This window comes from Mesoplodon densirostris, chromosome 3 (assembly GCF_025265405.1).
Source record: "Mesoplodon densirostris isolate mMesDen1 chromosome 3, mMesDen1 primary haplotype, whole genome shotgun sequence".
Lineage (NCBI taxonomy): Eukaryota > Metazoa > Chordata > Mammalia > Artiodactyla > Ziphiidae > Mesoplodon > Mesoplodon densirostris.
The window spans coordinates 56,999,415-57,018,150 of record NC_082663.1 but is presented as its reverse complement, the minus strand read 5'-3'; the positions used below and the strand labels follow the sequence as shown (position 1 = coordinate 57,018,150).

At 42.4% G+C, this 18,736-nt stretch overlaps 1 protein-coding gene and 1 non-coding gene across 5 annotated transcripts in view; one reads left to right on the top strand and one right to left on the bottom strand.

Annotated features, from left to right (window-relative positions):
* The first annotated feature begins 691 nt into the window (after positions 1–691).
* The window catches only part of CCDC125 (coiled-coil domain containing 125), a 33,332-nt gene continuing 15,287 nt past the window's right edge, over positions 692–18,736 (top strand). Inside the window, exons 1-6 of one of the 4 annotated variants that reach the window (XM_060091731.1) lie at positions 692–741; positions 8,816–9,165; positions 11,698–11,756; positions 13,058–13,144; positions 14,048–14,125; positions 14,793–14,878. In XM_060091731.1, the coding sequence (XP_059947714.1) occupies positions 8,856–9,165; positions 11,698–11,756; positions 13,058–13,144; positions 14,048–14,125; positions 14,793–14,878 (620 nt within the window). In that variant the 5' untranslated portion in view covers positions 692–741; positions 8,816–8,855. Of the gene's footprint in view, positions 742–778; positions 915–6,766; positions 6,789–8,815; positions 9,166–11,697; positions 11,757–13,057; positions 13,145–14,047; positions 14,126–14,792; positions 14,879–18,736 lie in introns of those variants that run through there. The other 3 variants (XM_060091732.1, XM_060091730.1, XM_060091733.1) reach the window with 3 other exon arrangements.
* TRNAK-UUU (transfer RNA lysine (anticodon UUU)) lies at positions 13,230–13,301 on the bottom strand. Its single transcript has one exon. It is a non-coding gene; the product is annotated as a tRNA-Lys (tRNA).

Below are 18,736 nucleotides of genomic sequence, written 5' to 3'. Positions count from 1 at the left end.
TAATAAAATTCCCTTTTTTTCTTCGTAATGCCATTGTTAACTGAATTTTCTTTGGCATTAGTTTATTTCTAATCCAGAGTAATCATTAAATCTGGTCAAGTTTTTGACCATTACAAAATTCCTTCAGTTATTTCAAGGATGTTGGGTATTAGGGTATAATACCAAAATCACTGCACCAGGTGAAGCTAATGACCCAGCACGTTCTGGGAGGGGTTAAAGGGAGGTAGGGCCCTTCGCCTTACATTCACAGGAATGGGTGGCCCGTATAGCAGCTTTCCAGGCCCACCAGGCCCTGCCCTCTGGCTCCATCCCACTGCCTGGCCTTTGCCCCAGCAGTTCCTCTGGCCTACAAGGCCCCCTCATTCCTTAGCTCTGAAAGCCTGCTTTTCAAGGGCCGCCGCTCCAGCTCAGGTCCATCTTTCTCTTACTCGATTCCTAGATGCTTAATATTTGAACCAGCTAATTTTACCTTCATTGACGCACTTACGGCCTCGCCCTCTTTTTCTAGGTCTCGAGCTATTATTTAAAACTCGGTTGCGCACAGCTGGTCACGTTACCGGCGTCTAAGTCGGACAGAGCTACCAGCGCCGCCCCCAACCACGTGAGCTCCGGCTCTGGCGCAGAGCCAGGGGGCGGTGCCGGGACCCCGGCTGCCACGCCCGCCTTTCCGGTTGGGGCCGCGCAGCGCGGTCACGTGGCTGGAGGAGTGGCGGGTAGCGCAGCTTGGAGTCTCGGCCACGGGTGAGCGCGCTAAGGGGGCGGAGGGACGGGGCCGGCGCGAGGCGACTGGGGTCCAGCTCTCTTAGACCCGCTCTTGGTTCCTTAGCAGCCAAGGACAGTGGGGAGGGTCCGGGGCCAGACCCCCGGGCGGGGCTGCGCAAATTCGAGAAACTCGGCAGGTTATGTACAAGCTGGTAAACTGGCTCCTTCTTCCGCTCTTGCTAGTTGAATGTCCTCATCTTGTATTGTAGAAATAAGGAATAGATTTTGAAAGACTCTTTCTACCTCTCTCATCTCCTCCTTTATTATTATTTTTTTTCTATATTTTTCTGCTAATTATGAGCCTTAAAACTACAGCGCACTAAATGCAATGTATCCTGGATTGGATCCTAGAACAGAAAAAGGACATCAGTAGAGAGACTGGGGAAATCCTGATAAAGTATTTGGTCAGTGCGTGTATCAATGTTAATTTCTTATTTTTGATCAATGTACTCTAATATTGCATTAGAGGAATTTGGGTAGAGGGCATACAGGAGCTCACTGTACTATCTTTGCAACTTACTGTAAATCTAAAATTATTTTAACACTAAAATTTAAACAAAATCCTACAGCGATATGCCGCAGATCATTGTTTACAGAAAGGGCTGAAGTCAGTTCTTTTTTTGACAAGCCTGACAGGAATTAGGTGTCTGTTTGATCAACTTGTTTGCTAAGGAAATAGTTGTCCGGCTAGTGGGTGTGGATGCTTCTAGTTCAAGTTTCCGGGCAGGAATCTGTTTTCTTTTTCAATTCCATCCATTAAGTGTCTCTGGAACACCTGTTATGCACAAGTAAATGAGAGACACTCATTCCCTACAGTAGGGCCGTGTGTGATAAAAAAGCAAGTCAGGTAGGAAATACAGACTATTAGAAAGATACGACGCAGGGCTAGGAGGGCTCAGAGCTAGAAGAAAGCACATCTGGCCCAGGGGAGTCAGGAGGGCTACTGGAGGGCGTGGCTGTCATGAACTGAGGGGGGGGGGCTGAAAGGAGAAAGCATTCTGGGTGGAGAGTGGCTCCAGCAGAGGCTTTAAAGAGACCAGGCTGAGGGGGCCTGGGAGCAGGTACAATCCCTTTTCCACGGAAGCACAGAGCATGCCCAGGGAATACTGGCAGACGGCACAGGAAGTGAAAACTGGTTCCGTTGTAGAAAATAAGGTGACACCTACTTTAATCATATATACCATGGGAGCTATGGAATGTTTTGGGGGAGGAGAGGGGCATCATTGGATCTGTGCTTGCAGATGACTGAGTTAGCAGCAATGGCTTGGAGTAGATCAGTTAGGGAAGTATTGGTTTAGCCCAGGAGAGGTAAAAGAAGTTCATCCGGGGCTGTGAAGTTGATGTGCGAGGAAGGACATGGTTTGGGGAGATTTTGTGGACCTAGAGGACTTGGCAACTGAAGGCACTGAAAAGAAGAAAAAGGAAAAACCCCCAAATCCCAAAGTTTTGGCCCTGGATGTTTTGGAGCGTGATTGATGGTTTTGTAGAAACAGAGAACTCAGCAGGAGACCTGGGGTGGCAGTGGGGAGGGTAATGCATTTGTGTCTCTTGTTTGTTTGTTTGCGGTACACGGGCCTCTCACTGTTGCGGCCCCTCCCGCTGCGGAGCACAGGCTCCGGACGCGCAGGCTCAGCGGCCATGGCTCACGGGCCCAGCCGCTCCGCGGCATGTGGGATCTTCCCTGACCGGGGCACGAACCCGTGTCCCCTGCATCGGCAGGCGGACTCTCAACCACTGCGCCACCAGGGAAGCCCAATGCATTTGTTTTTGAACAAGCTGTGTTTGAATTGCTGGCAGGATATCGAGCTGGAGATGTGTATTTTAAGAGTGTTCAGGAGTGGAAGCCAAACATACAGAAGGGACAGGAAGAGGCAAAGGAGTCTGAGTGGGCAGGTAGGAGCCAGTCAGGTATCCCTGTGGGGTTGAGGAATGAAGGTGGGCCGGGGGACTTGGACATGGTGAGTCAGAAGCATCACAGCTTCTGCAGAGGTGCAGGAGCCTGAGGAATGAGGCTAGATCTTAGGTTTAGCAATTAGGAAGATACACGTCACTTTCAGAGTTGTTTTAATGGCAGAGTAGAAGATTGTGTGCTCACGGTCTGTAGTCTGTTCATTCAGTCGCCATTCCCAAGTGGGCCAGGAGCCAGGGATATGGATTCTGGTTCTGGCCCTGCCACTGCCTGTGTAATTTTGGGCAAGTCATGTATGCTTGGGCTGGCATAAGAAGACACCCATAATAAGACCAAAAGGACCTTTGTATTTCTAGCAACACCTAATAGTCCATAGAGCCAGGGTTCCATGGGGCACACTTTGGAAAATGCTGCTATAGAGCCAGAATTGTAGAGATCTAAAGAACGGAAGAATCTTATCCAGTCCCCTGACTTGACAAATGAAGAAACTAATGCTCAAATTCATATTAATGAACATTGATTTCAAATATATTGATAGTGTCCAAAATACCCCTATAAAGTAGTTATGCTTCAAGCCATTTTGGAAATCCTAAAATGGGCTCTGAGAGATGACATGACTTGCCCAGGATCACAGAGCAGCACGTGGTGGTGTGAGATCTGAACCCAGGCCTTCTGGGTCACGGCCCTCCTCTGTCACACATCCTGCTGCCTCCTTGGTTGTCAGCCTTGAATGCATTTAAAACTGGTTGAATGGAATGTCAGTAACTTCAACTTTTTTCCCCTTTCTTAGAAGAAATGTGTTCCAAAAGTCAAGTCTTAACCCCTGGACCACCAGGGAAGTCCCGACTGCATTACATATTAATATTACTATATAATTAGTATATAAAAGCGGGAGAGTACACAGCCAACAATTCCCAAAGTTACATTTTAAAAAACACTAGAGCATTAGACCATGTGAAAGCTCATTTTGTTCGACTCTGAACAGTGGGAAGGTGTACCTGTGACGCCTGAATATATGTGGCACATTGAAAAATGTTCTTAGCGGATCCTGTGATTGCTTACTCTTTCCTCTTATTGCTTTTTTCCTTTGCGTTGACCAATTCTGTTTTCTTCACTGTTGGCTACCAGACCCTGACCACACCCTTCTTAACCGAGGCAGGAGGCTGCATTTATAAGCAGGAATCTGCACTAGAGGTAAAATACAGCCTCTTAGGGATTAGTCTTTGATTCAGTAACTAATATCCTATCTGCCTTGACAAATAAAAATAGACAAGCTTTTTTAAAAATTAATTAATTATTTATTTATTTTGGCTGTGCCGGGTCTTAGTTGCAACACGTGGGATCTTCTTGCAGCGTGAGGGCTTCTCAGTTGCGGCGTGCAGACTTCTTAGTTGCAGCATGTGAACTCTTACTTGCATCATATGTGCGGGATCTAGTTCCCCGACCAGGGATCGAACCCAGGCCCCCTGCATTGGGAGCACAGAGTCCTACCCACTGGACCACCAGGGAAGTCCCTAGACAAACTTATTTAGGAATAAACTTGTAAAGGAACCAAGATGATTTCATAAAAATTTGGGGAAAAAATGGGTCCAATATACTTTGTTGAGTGTTGCCAAACTAGCTATTTTAGACTTTTACTCTCAGTTTTACTTGATATCATAAATAATAGAAACTTGGTTTACTCTGATGTTAATCTCATTGAAGTTCTCTGAAAGATAGAAAGCAGTGGCTGAGAGTCTAACAGTATCTCTGACGTGAGGGGTCTAGATTCAGAATCTGGCTCTATCTCTTTTTAGCTATGTTATTTAACCTCTCTGTACTTCAGTGTAATTGTCTAGACTTAAACAATAATAGTATTGTCTTGTAAAGTGTTTGTGAAGATTAAATAGAATAATCTCAGTAGAGCACTTAGAATAGTGCCTAAAAAAAAAAGAGAGAATAGTGCCTAGCACACGGAAAGCAAGCAACAAGTGCTAGCTGTTATTAGATCATGGCTTAAAAGTTGTTGCCAATTTTTTTTAAGTTAATTAATTTATTATTTATTTTTGGCCGTGTTGGGTCTTCCTTGTTGCACTCGGGCTTTCTCTAGTTGTGGTGAGCGGGGGCTACTCCTCGTTGCAGTGCACGGGCTTCTCATTGCGGTGGCTTCTCTTGTTGCGGAGCACGGGCTCTAGGCGTGTGGGATCAGTAGTTGTGGCTCGCGGGCTCTAGAGTGCAGGCTCAGTAGTTGTGGTATACGGGCTTAGTTGCTCCGTGGCATGTGGGATCTTCCCAGACCAGGGCTTGAACCCGTGTCCCCTGCATTGGCAGGCAGATTCCCAACCACTGCGCCACCAGGGAAGCCCAAGTTGTTGCCAGTTTAAGGCATCCAGTTTAATCATTTTCTTTTCTAGGAGGACACAGCTGATTCACACACTTCTCGTCTTTTCCCCTAATCCAGTTAAAAGGTCTCTTTTTTTTTCTGTTTTTTAAAAAAAATTTTAATATCATATTATTGAGGTATAATTTACATATAATAAAATGTACCATTGTAAGTATATGGTGTAATGAGTTTTGACAAACCATCATTCCAGTCGAGATAGAAGACTTTTTCATCACCCCAGAAAAGTTCCCTTTGAAGCCAACCTTCCCACCCCAGGCAACCATTGATCTGTTGTTTTGCCTGGATTTCATACAATACATGGTTCTTCTGTTAGCATAATGTAAGATTCATCCACATTATTGCATATATCAGAAATTTATTATTTATTACTGAATATATTCTGTGTGTGGACTACCACAATTTGTCCATTTTCTTGTTGATGGACATTTGGGTTGCTTTCAGTTTTTTGGCTAATTTGAATAATACTCTGAACATTCATGCACACATCTTTGTATGAACACGTTTTCATTTCTCATGGGTAAAGCTTAAGAATGCAGTTGTTAGGTCACTTGTTTGAAAGAAGCTGTCACACTTTTTCACAGTGGTTGTACCATCTTATACTCCTGCCATCAGTGTGTTTGGGTGTCCACATCCTTGGCAACACCTGGAATTGACAGTGGTACGTGGTGGAATCTCATTGTAGTTTTTTGTAATTGTAATCTATAATTCCTTGATGAATGATATTGAGCCTCTTTCCATCTATATATCTTCTTCTTCCTTTTTTTTTTTTTTTTTTGGTTGTGCCTTATGGCTGGATCTCAGTTCCCTGACCAGGGATTGAACCCGGGCCCCGGCAGTGAAAGTCTGGAATCCTAACCACTAGGCCACTGGGGAACTCTCCAAGTATCTTCTTTTATGATGTATCTCTCTAAAATTTTTAAGGGCCTTTGTTTTGTTTTGTTTTTTAATTTTTTAAGGGCCTTTGTTTTTAAGCATTGAAAATGTATGGTACCTTGACCCTAAAAATAACAGAAATCCCTTCAAACATGATAGATTTATTTGGCATCTTTGTGTGGTTTTTTTTTTAAATAAATTTATTTATTTATTTATTTTTGGCTGTGCTGGGTCTGCATGCAGGCTTTCTCTAGTTGCACCAAGCAGGGGGCTACTCTTTGTTGCAGTGCACAGGCTTCTCATTGCAGTGGCTTCTCTTGTTGCGGAGCACGGGCTCTAGGCGCACAGGCTTCAGTAGTTGTGGCACGCGGGCTCAGTAGTTGTGGCATGTGGGCTCAGTAGTTGTGGCGCACAGGCTCAGTAGTTGTGGCGCACGGGCTCAGCTGCTCCACGGCATGTGGGATCTTCCCAGGCCAGGGCTCGAACCCGTGTCCCTTGCATTGGCAGGCAGATTCTTAACCACTGTGCCACCAGGGAAGCCCTCTTTGTGTGGTTTTAAAAGTGGGAGACTAAGAGAGAGACTTCAGCAAAAATACAAGACTGAGATTTAATTATTTTTGAATGTCCTGGTAAGCAATTACTTAAACAGCAGGATATTTAGAAAGGATTTCAGATGTGTTTATTTTCCTTTAAAAAAAAAAAAAGTCTTGAGAAAAGGATGAAATATTTCTAAATACCTTCAGCAAAGCAGCTGTTTTGAAATGCCTGGTGGTGAAAGTCCCTCTTCACTGCCCTTGTACTGGAAGGACAAGGCTGAGCATTTCCGGTGCTCTCCAGCCAACAGGTGGCCACTGTCACCAGGTAGGTGCCCACAGTGGGCTCCACATGGGGGGGGTGCTCAGTGATGGGCATTTCTCTGTAGGGCTTTTTGTGTGTGTGTGTGTGTGTGTGTGTGTGGTATGCGGGCCTCTCACTGCTGTGGCCTCTCCCGCTGCGGAGCACAGGCTCCGGATGCGCAGGCTCAGTGGCCATGGCTTATGGGCCCAGCCGCTCCGCGGCATGTGGGGTCTTCCCGGACCAGGGCACGAACCCGTGTCCCCTGCATCGGCAGGTGGACTGTCAACCACTGCACCACCAGGGAAGCCCTCTGTAGGGCATTTTTATCCGGAGTTAGCCCCAGGTTATCCAGTGTGGAGCCTTACAGAGGTGGCTGTTTTGTTTTTCGCCCCAGGCAAGTATTTCAGTTTATTGGTTTTATTTAATTAATTAATTGATTTATCTATCTATCTATCTATTTATTTTGGCTGCACTTCAAGGCATGCAGGATCTTAGTTCCCCTACCAGGAATCAAACCTGTGCCCTTTGCAGTGGAAGCACAGAGTCTTAACCAGTGGACCGCCAGGGAAGTCCCTCAGTTTGTTTATTCCTTTCTCCCTTTATCCATTTATTTAAAAGTACTGTTGAGCACTGATCACATCTTGGATAACTGTGTAGGCACTGAGCATGCATTGTGATCCAAACAGACCAAAATCTCTACCCTGTGGAGCTTGCATTCCACTTCAGGCCCTCGGGAGCGGGTTTGGGCTCTGGTAGAGGAAATGTCCAGGTCGCACTACCTTTTGAGAAGTGTAACAGGCAGGCCAGAGCCACCTTCTGCTTCCCTAGGCTCCCATTTGTACTGCTTTCCCCCTTTGAATGGTGTGCTTTGAAAAATGAGTAAAATGTGGAGGGGTATGTTAGAAGGTCATAAATGCCAAGAAGAAAAATCAAGCAGAGAAGTGGGATTGTGAAGAGGAGTTGGCAGTTTTAGGTGGGGTGCCAGGAAAGGCCACGCTGAGAAGGTGACGCTGCAGGAAAGACCCAAGGAGGTGAGGAACCAGCTGTGCATCTGGCTGGGGGCAGAACATTCCAGGCAGAGGGAACTCGAAGCTCTGGGGCAGGAATGCCTGGCTCGGTCAGTAATACCAGGGAGGCTGGGGAGGCCAGGGTGAGGGTACGGGGCAGAGGTGAGCTTGGGGCCCCTCGCCATTGGAAGGGCTTTGACTTTTACTCTGTGCTGAGAAACACTGGAGGGTTTTTTGTTTTGTTTTTTTGCGGTACGTGGGCCTCTCACTGTTGTGGCCTCTCCCGCTGCGGAGCACAGGCTCCGGACACGCAGGCTCAGCGGCCATGGCTCACGGGCCCAGCCGCTCTGCGGCACGCGGGATCTTCCCGGACCGGGGCACGAACCCGTGTCCCCTGCATTGGCAGGCGGACTCTCAACCACTGTGCCACCAGGGAAGCCCCACTGGAGGGTTTTGAACACAGGTGTGGCATGGTTAGAGAAAGACAGGGACGATGGGGGGACCTTCTTCCCTCCATCTGTCACTGTCCCGACGAAACCTCTCCTAATCGTATCTGCACAGAAATAGGAAATGAACCAAGCAGAGCTGTAGGAGAGAGCGTAAGGGCCCTGAGCACCTGAAGTAGATAAAGCGTTCTGAGGAACAGAGGCAAGATGGTCTTAGTCATTGGAAGCTGGGTTTTCAGAGACTCTTCTGAATTTTATACAGCTCTTCGGCTTGTGAAAACTGATCCCTTTCCTTTGTAAGCTTGTTTGTCAGGTGCGTTCTTTTTCCTTGGCAAAGCCTGATCTGCTTTATCCTGATCAGTAGATTATTGGATTCAGTAAAAGTCTTTCCTATTTCCTTGGAAATAAGGAGTCAGATCTTTTCTTACCCGAAAAGTCCTGAAATGTTAAACAGCCTCAGTTGGATTGCAAGGGGCATCTGTGTGCTTGTGCATTGCTGGCTGTGCCTGCAAGATATAGGAAGGAACTTTTCTTCCCTGGCAAACCCAACTTTGATTATACTGACGGCTTTTTCACTACTGTTTTCTCTTAACTGCAGATAACTTGTTTATCCCTACGGTAAACAAGGCACGTGGCGGATGAGCAGGGCGGCGAGGCCGCAGAGTGAAGCAGCGGGGCGGGCCTGGGAAGCAGAGGACGATGACATGGCAGAAGGCGATTTAGGGTACGGCCTCAGAAGAAGGCCCGGCGGCATTGGTGAAGCGCAAGTTTCACATTTATTTACATCTAGAAAAAGATCAGATGGAAAGGCCTTTAGTCCTCCCCCATTTTCAAGAAATGGGGAAGAAAGAAACAGTGCCGTTTTTCAGTATTCCAAGCATAAGAGCTTGCATGATACATACCCGGAAGGACCCCAAATTCCCTACCACGGCCGACAAAGTAGCACTGGTAAGAATGCCTAGCATCCTCTTTCTCCTCCTCTTTTCTGCCCTGTGGATTTTATCAATGCTGTCAGCCTCCCAACACATGAAGATGGGTCACCATCATGGATTTTAGAAATTTATCTTTATTCACCTCTAGAGGTTGATTGGTGATGGTAAAAGTAATTGATGTTTCTGTCTCCACGTATTATACAAATTGTGAAGTACAGTAATTATTCTGCATCAATACATATATGTTAGTTATATCAATAAGTAATTACTTACCTTGCTTTTCTTGTGAAGTAGTGGTATACTTCATTTGTTCTTTTTTTGTCTTATTCAACAAACATTTATTGGGTATCTATTAGGTGCCCAGCACAGTACCAGACTCTGGGAATAACATCAGTAAATAAAATAGTCAAAGGCCCTAATGTCATGGAGTTCACATTCTGGTAGAGCAGACAGAAACTAAACCTGCAAATCAACAGCTATGTAACATCAGGCAGTGGTAAGTGAAAAGACAGTGAGTGAGTGGAGGGGCTGGGGCGCTGCTGTTTGAGGCACAGGTCAAGAGAGGCCTCTCTAAGGAGGTGACATTGGAGCCCTGCAAGCCAGATGCTCATCTGGAGAAGGAGTGTTACAGGCAGAACACACAGGCTTCAGGTTATTTTAGGGATGTCATAAAATTCTCAAAACAAGATGAATTTATCATAAGTAAAAATAAATTGTGCTGTACACTAAGGAGAGAATAAAATTCAGAATCATATTGTGATAGAATGTTACAACTGCGAAGTGACCCAGCCCTGGTGGACGAGTCCCAGCCTGTACTGTGGTACAGCTCTGGTGTGGCTGAATCTTTTGTAATCCATATTGTAAAACTTCCCCACCAAAGTGGAACGAACACAATTAGAACAACATGAAAATAATTTAAGAAACATTTCAGATTTACAGAAACATGGTGCAGCTGGGGATTGATCTCAGTCCTTCAAAATCCTTCTTGAAATTAGGGTGGGATTCTTTGTATATTTTTCTTCCAAGTCCTTATCATGCATAGAGGATGGATACTGTTTTGCAAGCAAGATGTTGAAAATTGAACATTATGCTAAGATGCCTTTACAAAAATGTGAGGAAACTACTGGGATATAAACAAGAAGTAATAGTAATGGTATGAGCTCCTATTTTTTTTGAGTTATGGACTTTTGTCTTTTTATCCAAGTTGACTTGATCCTAGGTAAGAATATTGTGTTAGTTTCCTCTTGCTAATAGGCAGTTTCCAAATTACCAGAAATTTAATGGTTTAAAACAACATCAATTTTATTCTCTTACAGTTCTGTAGGTTAGAAATCCAAAACAGTTTTCACTGGACTAAAATCATGGTGTTGGCATGGCCACCTCCCTTCTGGAGGCTCTAGGGGAGAACCCACTCCCTTGCCTTTTCCACCTTCTAGAGGCTGCCTTCCCTGGCCGTGGTACCCTTCCTCCATCTTCACAGCCACTTCTCCCGCTGCCTCATGCTGATACTGACTCCCCTGCCTCCTTCTTTCATTTATAAGGACCTGGGTAATCCAGAATAATCTCCTATCTCCAAGTATTTAATCACACCTGCAAAATCCTTTTTGCTAGGTATTCACAGGTTCTGGGATTAAATGTTGACATCTTTGGGGGCCATTATTCTGCCTACCACAGGTGTTAATAGAATAGAACTTGTCATTGTCAACCCAGTGTTACTTTTTTAAAAATTTTATTTAGTTTTTTATTTTTGGCCACATCATGCTGCATGCAGGATCTTAGTTCCCCGACCAGGGGTTGAACCCATGCCCCCTGCACTGGACCGCCAGGGAAGTTCCCCAATGTCACTTTTGTCCCTCATTGGAACCCTGAATTATCAGAGTAAAAACATGACTTAGGTTTTCCCTTGGTTACTGTCATGTTGGTGAAAGTTCAGAAGAGCAAAGAAAAGAATTGTTTCGAGAAATTTTTAATGTCCCTCAAAATACTCTTTCTAAATTTTTTTGCTTCTTTTTGCTTCCTGTTCTCTTGCTATAATTTATCACTTCAATGTTTTTCTATTGCCAGTGAAACTGCAATGTAAATGAAGTTCCTGGGAAGCCCAGATTAATGTCTCAGTTGATCGATCCCATTAAGGAGAGAATAATTGAAGTTACTGGAGACTTCTAGTGATTCTCCTTGGAAAGAAATTAAATTCAGGTTATTTCTTAGATATTCATACCACGATATTGATCAGGCTTAAGCCAAACACCAAAATTTATTTACTTTACTCACCGACATTCATTAATACTGTGTTTGGATGTAGTAAGTAACCAATTCATTAACAACAGTTTTATTTTAGAGTCCTTTTTTTTTAAGAGTCTTTCGATTCAAAAGTATGTGTCTTTTCATTTGTGGAATGTTTTAAGCTATATGTTTTTTATCATCATTTGGTGTATTACAGTTATTTTCTCATTTCAATTTAGGGAAAGGCTGTATTTGATATTTTGTAAACAAATGTCCCATATTTAACTAGCTAAAGAAAATATTTAATTTATTTTCCCTCTAATAGATTCTAATTCAGAGTTGTCAAATGTGGAATTAAGGCAACGCCTTCAGGAAACTCTAGAGGTAGGTACTCTGGCTAACATACAAATTCTCATGTGAATAAAGTCCACTGAGAGATATTTTGTGTAAGTATTACTAACATGGTATATGGAAGTCAACTGTTGGCTTTCCAGATATTCTCAAGCCACAATGTCAAGCTCATAGCTTCCAGCTGGCCTCCGCATCTCGGTGGCTTCGTCTCCTCATCTCTCAGAAAGGCTGTTCGTATAAACATGCCCTCCTGTTCTCCTTTCCAACTTAGTTCTCTAACCTCCTGGAGAAAATAATCACTCTCTTCCATCTGTCTTCCCAGTATGCGTGACTTGAAATAACCTGACTTAATTGAACCTCTTTGAAGTCAGAGGACTAGAAAGTACCCCAGGGGGTCTGAGGAAACCATCCGTCTTGCTGGGAGTTGGAGTTCCTATGAGGGTGCTTGGCCTTTCAGGAACAGAAAGCCCGTCTTAGTGTGCATTTGTTTTTTTGTTTGTTTGGTTTTTTTGGGTTTTTTGGCCACAGCATGTGGGATGTTAATTTCCCGACCAGAGGTCATACCTCAGGCCCCCTGCAGTGGACGCATGGGGTCTTAACCGCTGGACCGCCAGGGAAGTCCCTTAGTGTGCATTTGTATCTCTTCTGGTGATCGCTACTCTACTAGTTTCCTAGGGCTGCCCTGACAAACTGGTGTCTTAAAAGAGCAGATCGATTCTCTCTCAGCTATGGAGGCTAAAGGTCTGAAATCAAGATGTGGGTGGGCCATGTTCCCTCTGAAGGGTCTAGAGGAGAATCCTTTACCACCTCCTAGCTTCTGGTGGTTGCCGCCAACAACCTTTGGCTTGTAGCTGCGTCACACCAGTCATTGGACTGAGGCCTACTCTAATCTAGTATGACATTAATTACATTTGCAAAGACCCTATTTCCAAGTAAGGTCGAATTTATGGTACCAGGGGTTAGGACTTGAACGCATCTTTTGGGGTGAGGGGCACAGTTCTACTTATAATAGCTACTGTAGCTGTGTAGCTGATCATGTTCTTATTTTATGTGGTCTAAAGCTTTTTCTCCAAATTATTAACTGTGTGTGTGGCCTAGATGGGTAAAAGCAAAAGATTTGGGCTTTTAGTCATAACTGGCACCTGACAGTGAGCATCTCAGTTTTAGCCTCTCTGGTCCACTTATAAAGCCTGGAGGAATTTCCAACCTCATTTTGTAAGGTCAGAGCACTTTGAGTCAAAGTGAATGTTGAGCTTAAATGTAAACTGTCTAAATTGATCATTTGGGGTTGCATATCTCACAGATAGGAAGACTAATTGTGTTTTTCTCCTCAGGAGTTAGAAATTTTGAAAACTGAGCTTGAGGCATCTCAAAGACAACTTGAAGGTAAAGAGGAAGCATTGAGAATTCTTCAAAGCAATGTAAGAAGTTACTTTTACACTTTCATCAGGTACACATTCCAATGATAGGTAGTATGGTTGTATCTGCGCGCTTGCCGGATCTCAGTTCCCCAACCAGGGATTGAACCCGGGCCATGGCAGTAAAAGTGCCAAATCCTGAACACTAGACCACCAGGGAACTCACTGGTTGTAGCTTTTAAAATAAAAGCATCAGTGCTTAATATAGTTTTTTTTTTTGAGCTATAGATTTTTAAAACAGCTTTATTAAGATATAACTTAATGTCATGAATTTCACTTGTTTTAAGCATACAATTTATTTTTACTAAACTTAGAATTGTGTAACTATCATCACAACTTAATTTAGAACATTTCCATCACCCCAAAAAAGGAACCTCTTACCCATTAGCAGTTATTCCCATCCCCAGCCACCACTAATCTACTTTCTGCTTTATAGCTTTGCCTTTTCTATTTCATAAATAGAATCATACAGTATGTGTCTAGATTCTTTTGCCTCTGGATTCTTATAGTTAGCATATTTTTAAGGTTCATGCATCTTGTAGCATGTGTCAGTGCTTTCTTCCTTTTTTATTGCCAAATAATATTCCATTGTGTACATATGCCACATTTTGTTTATCCATTTACCAGTTGATAGCTATTTTGGGCTATTATGAATAATGCTGCTATGAATGTTCATGTACATGTCTTTGTGTGCGAAATCCATTCATTCATTCTCAAGTTCATTGGGAAAGAACCAAACCAAGATCTTCTGACTTTTGAACTATCAAACTCTATGCAAAAGGTCTCTGTGGGAATCTCATCTCAAGGTAATTTTCTACTGTCTTAAAATAAAAATGTGAACTTCACCTTGCATATAAGTGTGATTGGAAATTTAATTTATACTGATACAATCTTTATTTTTCTTAGGCAATATTTGGCAAAGCCACAAGTCATACCCAGGCAGTGCTTCAAAAAACTGTGGAACAAAAGAGATCCTTGGAGAAGGTATTTGACCACATATAGTGTATAGTGTAGACTTGTTCAATTCAATAAGCTTTCAAATGGAATTCCCTTAAAAATCACCGTACCAGTGTATATGTCATTTGTGCATACCCTCTGCTAGGTGTACTTCAACTTCATACACTCCCTTCCCTTTTGGAGCTTATAATTCAAAACAGATTGTCACATGGGCTAAGCCTGCCAAATTGACACTTCCTGTTTTTCTTCTTTTCCTATTTTTCTTCTTCTGCTTGCCCTGCAGAGCCTGCCTCTTTCTGACCATCTCATCTTCACTAAAAAGGTAGTTAGGAATCACCCTAGATGGTCATATTCCTATTCCTGTTTTACTCTCCCTTGGTGGGAGTGTCCTGGGCTCAGACTTCCAGGAGTATATATTAGGGTCTGCATGGGTTGGGGGCAATGAGAAATCTAGGTTCAGCCCAACAAATTCGAAATGTTCCCTATAATAAGTAAGCTTCAGCAAAGCTTTTTGAGTGCTAAAGAGGCATGTCATATGTGTTTACAAATGTCATAGACTCTTTTTGAGCAGTAATTAGTTTTTTGTCTTTAACCTATTTCTGTGAAGTGACTAAATGATTTATTTCAGATATTCATAAGTCATGAAATGATTTATTTGTAGTAATTTCCTTGAAAGTGCTATTTTTTTCTATAGGAAATAAATGCCTTGCAGTGGGAAATAGAATTTGATCGCAATAGATTTAAAAATATAGAGGAATCTTGGATCCAAAAATATGACAGGTTTGTGTATTATTATTCCATAATTTTTCTTTGGAAATTTTTAAACTGTGTATAATTCAAATGTAGCTTAGGCTTTTTTCTTTTTTGAGCACACTAAGTATAAAATTCAGGGAATTCCCTGGTTGTCCAGTGGTTAGGACTTGGTGCTTTCATTGCCATGGCCCGGGTTCAATCCCTGGTCGGGGAACTTAGATCCTGCAAGCCACGTGGCACAGCCAAAAAAAAAATAAAATAAAATAAGATTCATATTGCTTACCCACTTACCAGTTCCATATCTTACTGTTACTGTTAATTTTCTTTCTTTAAAAACTAGTATAAAGTGTATATTAAAATACAGTTTAAGAGCCATGTTTCCCAAGTTATTTTAGCCTTGCACTGTTTTTTCAAAGTCTTTTGAGCAACTCTTGTATTAGTGTGAATTTATTTAATAACTTTGACCTTATGAATATGCTATAATTTAATCACTGAGAAATTGATTTGGTATCTGGGATTATAGATGGCTTTAGTACCTAATTTTTAAATTTATTACTTCTTAACTTTTAATTTGAGATAATTGAAGACTTACAGAAAAGTTGTAAGAATAGAACAACTCCTATATATCTTTCACCAAGATTCTCCAAATTTTAACTCTTTACCACATTTACTTTATCATTCTTTTTTCCTTTCTTTCGCTCTCTTTGTAGTTAAATACATAAGTATAGAGGTTATATTTTCTGAACCATTTTGCATATATAGGGTCCCGTTACTCTAACTACTTCAGTTTGTATTTTATTTTAAAAGGGATGTTCTCATTTATAACATAATATAGTTATAAAAATTGGGCCTCCCTGGTGGCGCAGTGGTTGAGAGTCCGCCTGCCGATGCAGGGGATGCGGGTTCGTGCCCCGGTCTGGGAGGATCCCATATGCCGCAGAGCGGCTGGGCCCGTGAGCCATGGCCGCTGAGCCTGCGCATCCGGAGCCTGTGCTCCGCAACGGGAGAGGCCACAACAGTGAGAGGCCCGCGTATGGCAAAAAAAATAAAATAAAAATAAAAATAAATAAAAATAAAAATAAACACCTTAACCCAATACTATTATTTAATGTGCAGACCTTCTTTATATTACCAACTATCTTAATAATGTTCTTAGAGCAAAAGAGAAAAAACAATTTCCCCTGTTCAGGACCAGTCCAGAACCACATGTTGCATTTGGTTGTCATGTCTAAGTTTTAGTCTCCTTTAGTCTGAAACAGTTCTTCAGTGTTGATCTTTTATAACCTTTACATTTTTTTGAGGCGGACAGGCCCATTATTTTATAGAATATCCTACAATGAGGGTATCTAATGCTTCTGGATTGAATTGGGTTACGCATTTTGGGCAATATTACCACTGAAGCAATGTATTCTAAGTGCATCAAATCTGGAGGCATGTAATGCTGATTTGTCCTATTCCTAGGATGTGACTCTTAATCACTTGGTTAAGGTATGGTGTCTGCCCTCATTCTCCACTATTAAGTCACTGTTTTTCCCCTTGTAATTAATAAGCATCTTGTGGAGAGATACTTGAAAATTATGTAAATAAACTGTGACTCATCAGACTTTTCACCCACTCGTTTTTACATCCACTGATATTCTACCTGAAGCAATTATTACTACAATGGTTGCCAAATGGTAATTTTCTAATTCCCTTATTCCTTCTACATTTGTATGTTGGCATTTTACTGTAAAAAAGAGTTTTTCCTTCTCATTTGTTTGTTTATACCAATATGGATTCAAGGATTCTTGCATTATTCAGTGGGTTAAAAGCTATTACTACCATAATTTCTTCTTTTTTTTTTTTTTTTGCGGTACGCGGGCCTCTCACCGCTGCGGCCTCTCCCGTTGCGGAGCACAGGCTCCAGATACGCGGGCCCAGCGGCCATGGCTCATGGGCCTAGCCGCTTCACGGCACGTGGGATCTTCCCGGGCCGGGGCACGAACCCATGTCCCCTGCATCGGCAGGCGGACTCCCAACCACTGTGCCACCAGGGAAGCCCCGTGATTTCTTTTGATGCTTAAAATTTTCCAACTTTGGTCAGTGGCAGCCCCATCAAGCACAGGTGTTCCTGTGACTTTTTGACATCTATTTTTCTTTGAGCACTTTCTTGCTTTCTGGTACAAGATATTCTAGGCCAGTATGCCTACAATATTAGGTATTTCTTCAAGGAGCAGCAGTTCCTTTTAATGGGGAATGGTGTTTAGAAATCAAAATCTGAGTGCTAGGTGCGCTCATTACTACTGAGGGTTCACTGTGTGAAGTTCCTCTCAGAGGACAGAGTTGGAAAATACACAGGTGCAGACACACGTATATATATCTATCTATCTATGTCATCGATTTATCATCTATCTACCTGTCTCTTTATCATTTATGTATGCATGTATCTGTCACATCAATGAGATCATACTCATATCTCCAATTGCAGAACACCACCACAGGGTTCATCTTAGTCTTGCCCCTCTCTGCATTTGTAAGTCCCACAAGGAGAAACCTGACTTCTGTTACCCTGTATGTTTACTTATTTGTTCCACCACAGACTATACAGAAAGTAACTTTAGAATTGCTAATACATACCATTGTAAAATCAAACCCATTAACTAGAGTTCCATATTTGTTTACAGTTTTGTTTTTAGCCTGAAGGTATATGGTCAAAATATGGTGTTTAAAACTTACTTGGTTAGTTTCCTCTTTTTTATCTTCAGTATGGTTATGCTCTTCATTTAAGTTCATTTGTTTCCATTTGTATTCTGGTTTAGAGTTTTTCACTATCCTTATTAATTTACTTATTTTGTTTGTCTACTTTTGACTTTGTGAAACATTGACAGTGCTTCCAACAGTCAGAAGTATTCAGACAGGTATATTCAGAGAAGTGTCCTTCACCCCTCTACCCCATTCCCAATGTCCTGCCATTCCTCCTTCCCTTCACTATCTGTACATAATCAACCTTACTATTTTGTGATTTATCCTTCCTCTGTTTCTGTTTACACAAATAGGCAGGTATATGTATGTTTTCTTATTTCCCCTTCTTTCTTACATCAAAGATAGTTTCCTGTAGATACTCTTTTGTGCTTTTTCTGTTTAACAATATATCCTGGAAATCACTCGATTGTGTGGCTGTGAAACAGTTACTCAACCACTCTCCTATATATAGGCTCTTAGATTGTTTCCATTATTTTGCTATTATAATCAATGCTGCAATAAATAGCCTTGACATATACTTTTGTGTTGCTGGAGATGTATTTTCAAGGTAAATTCTTAGAAGTAGAATGGGTCAAAAGGTAGATACATATGTAGATTTATTAGAGGTTGCCTAATTCCTCTCTATGAGGCTTGTACCAATTTTCATTCCTAACGGTAACTCATGAGAGTGCTTGTTTCCCCATAGCCTCATCAAGAGAATATGTCATACGTTTTGATATTTGCCAATGTGATAGTGTTGTTTACCCAATTTTTTTTTTTTTGTATTTTGTTATAGCTGCACAGAATCCAGAAAATTCTGATTCACATACACAGATTTACACTTGGTCAACAGGTTATCTCTTAGGATGCTCTTCAGTTAGGCAGAACTAGCAGGCAATGCTTTATAGTGAGGTCTGCACAAAAATAGTTAACCAGACAGCAAAGTTAATGCATTTGACTGAGTAGGTTGTGATTTTTTTTTTTTTTGGTTTTTTGGTTTTTAAAAATATTTATTTATTTATTTAGCTGGGCCGGGTCTTAGTTGCAGCATACGGGATCTTCATTGCGGCATGTGGGATCTTTAGTTGTGGCATGCAGGCTCTTAGTTGTGGCACGTGGAATCTAGTTCCCTGACCAGGGATCGAACCCTGGCCCCCTGCATTG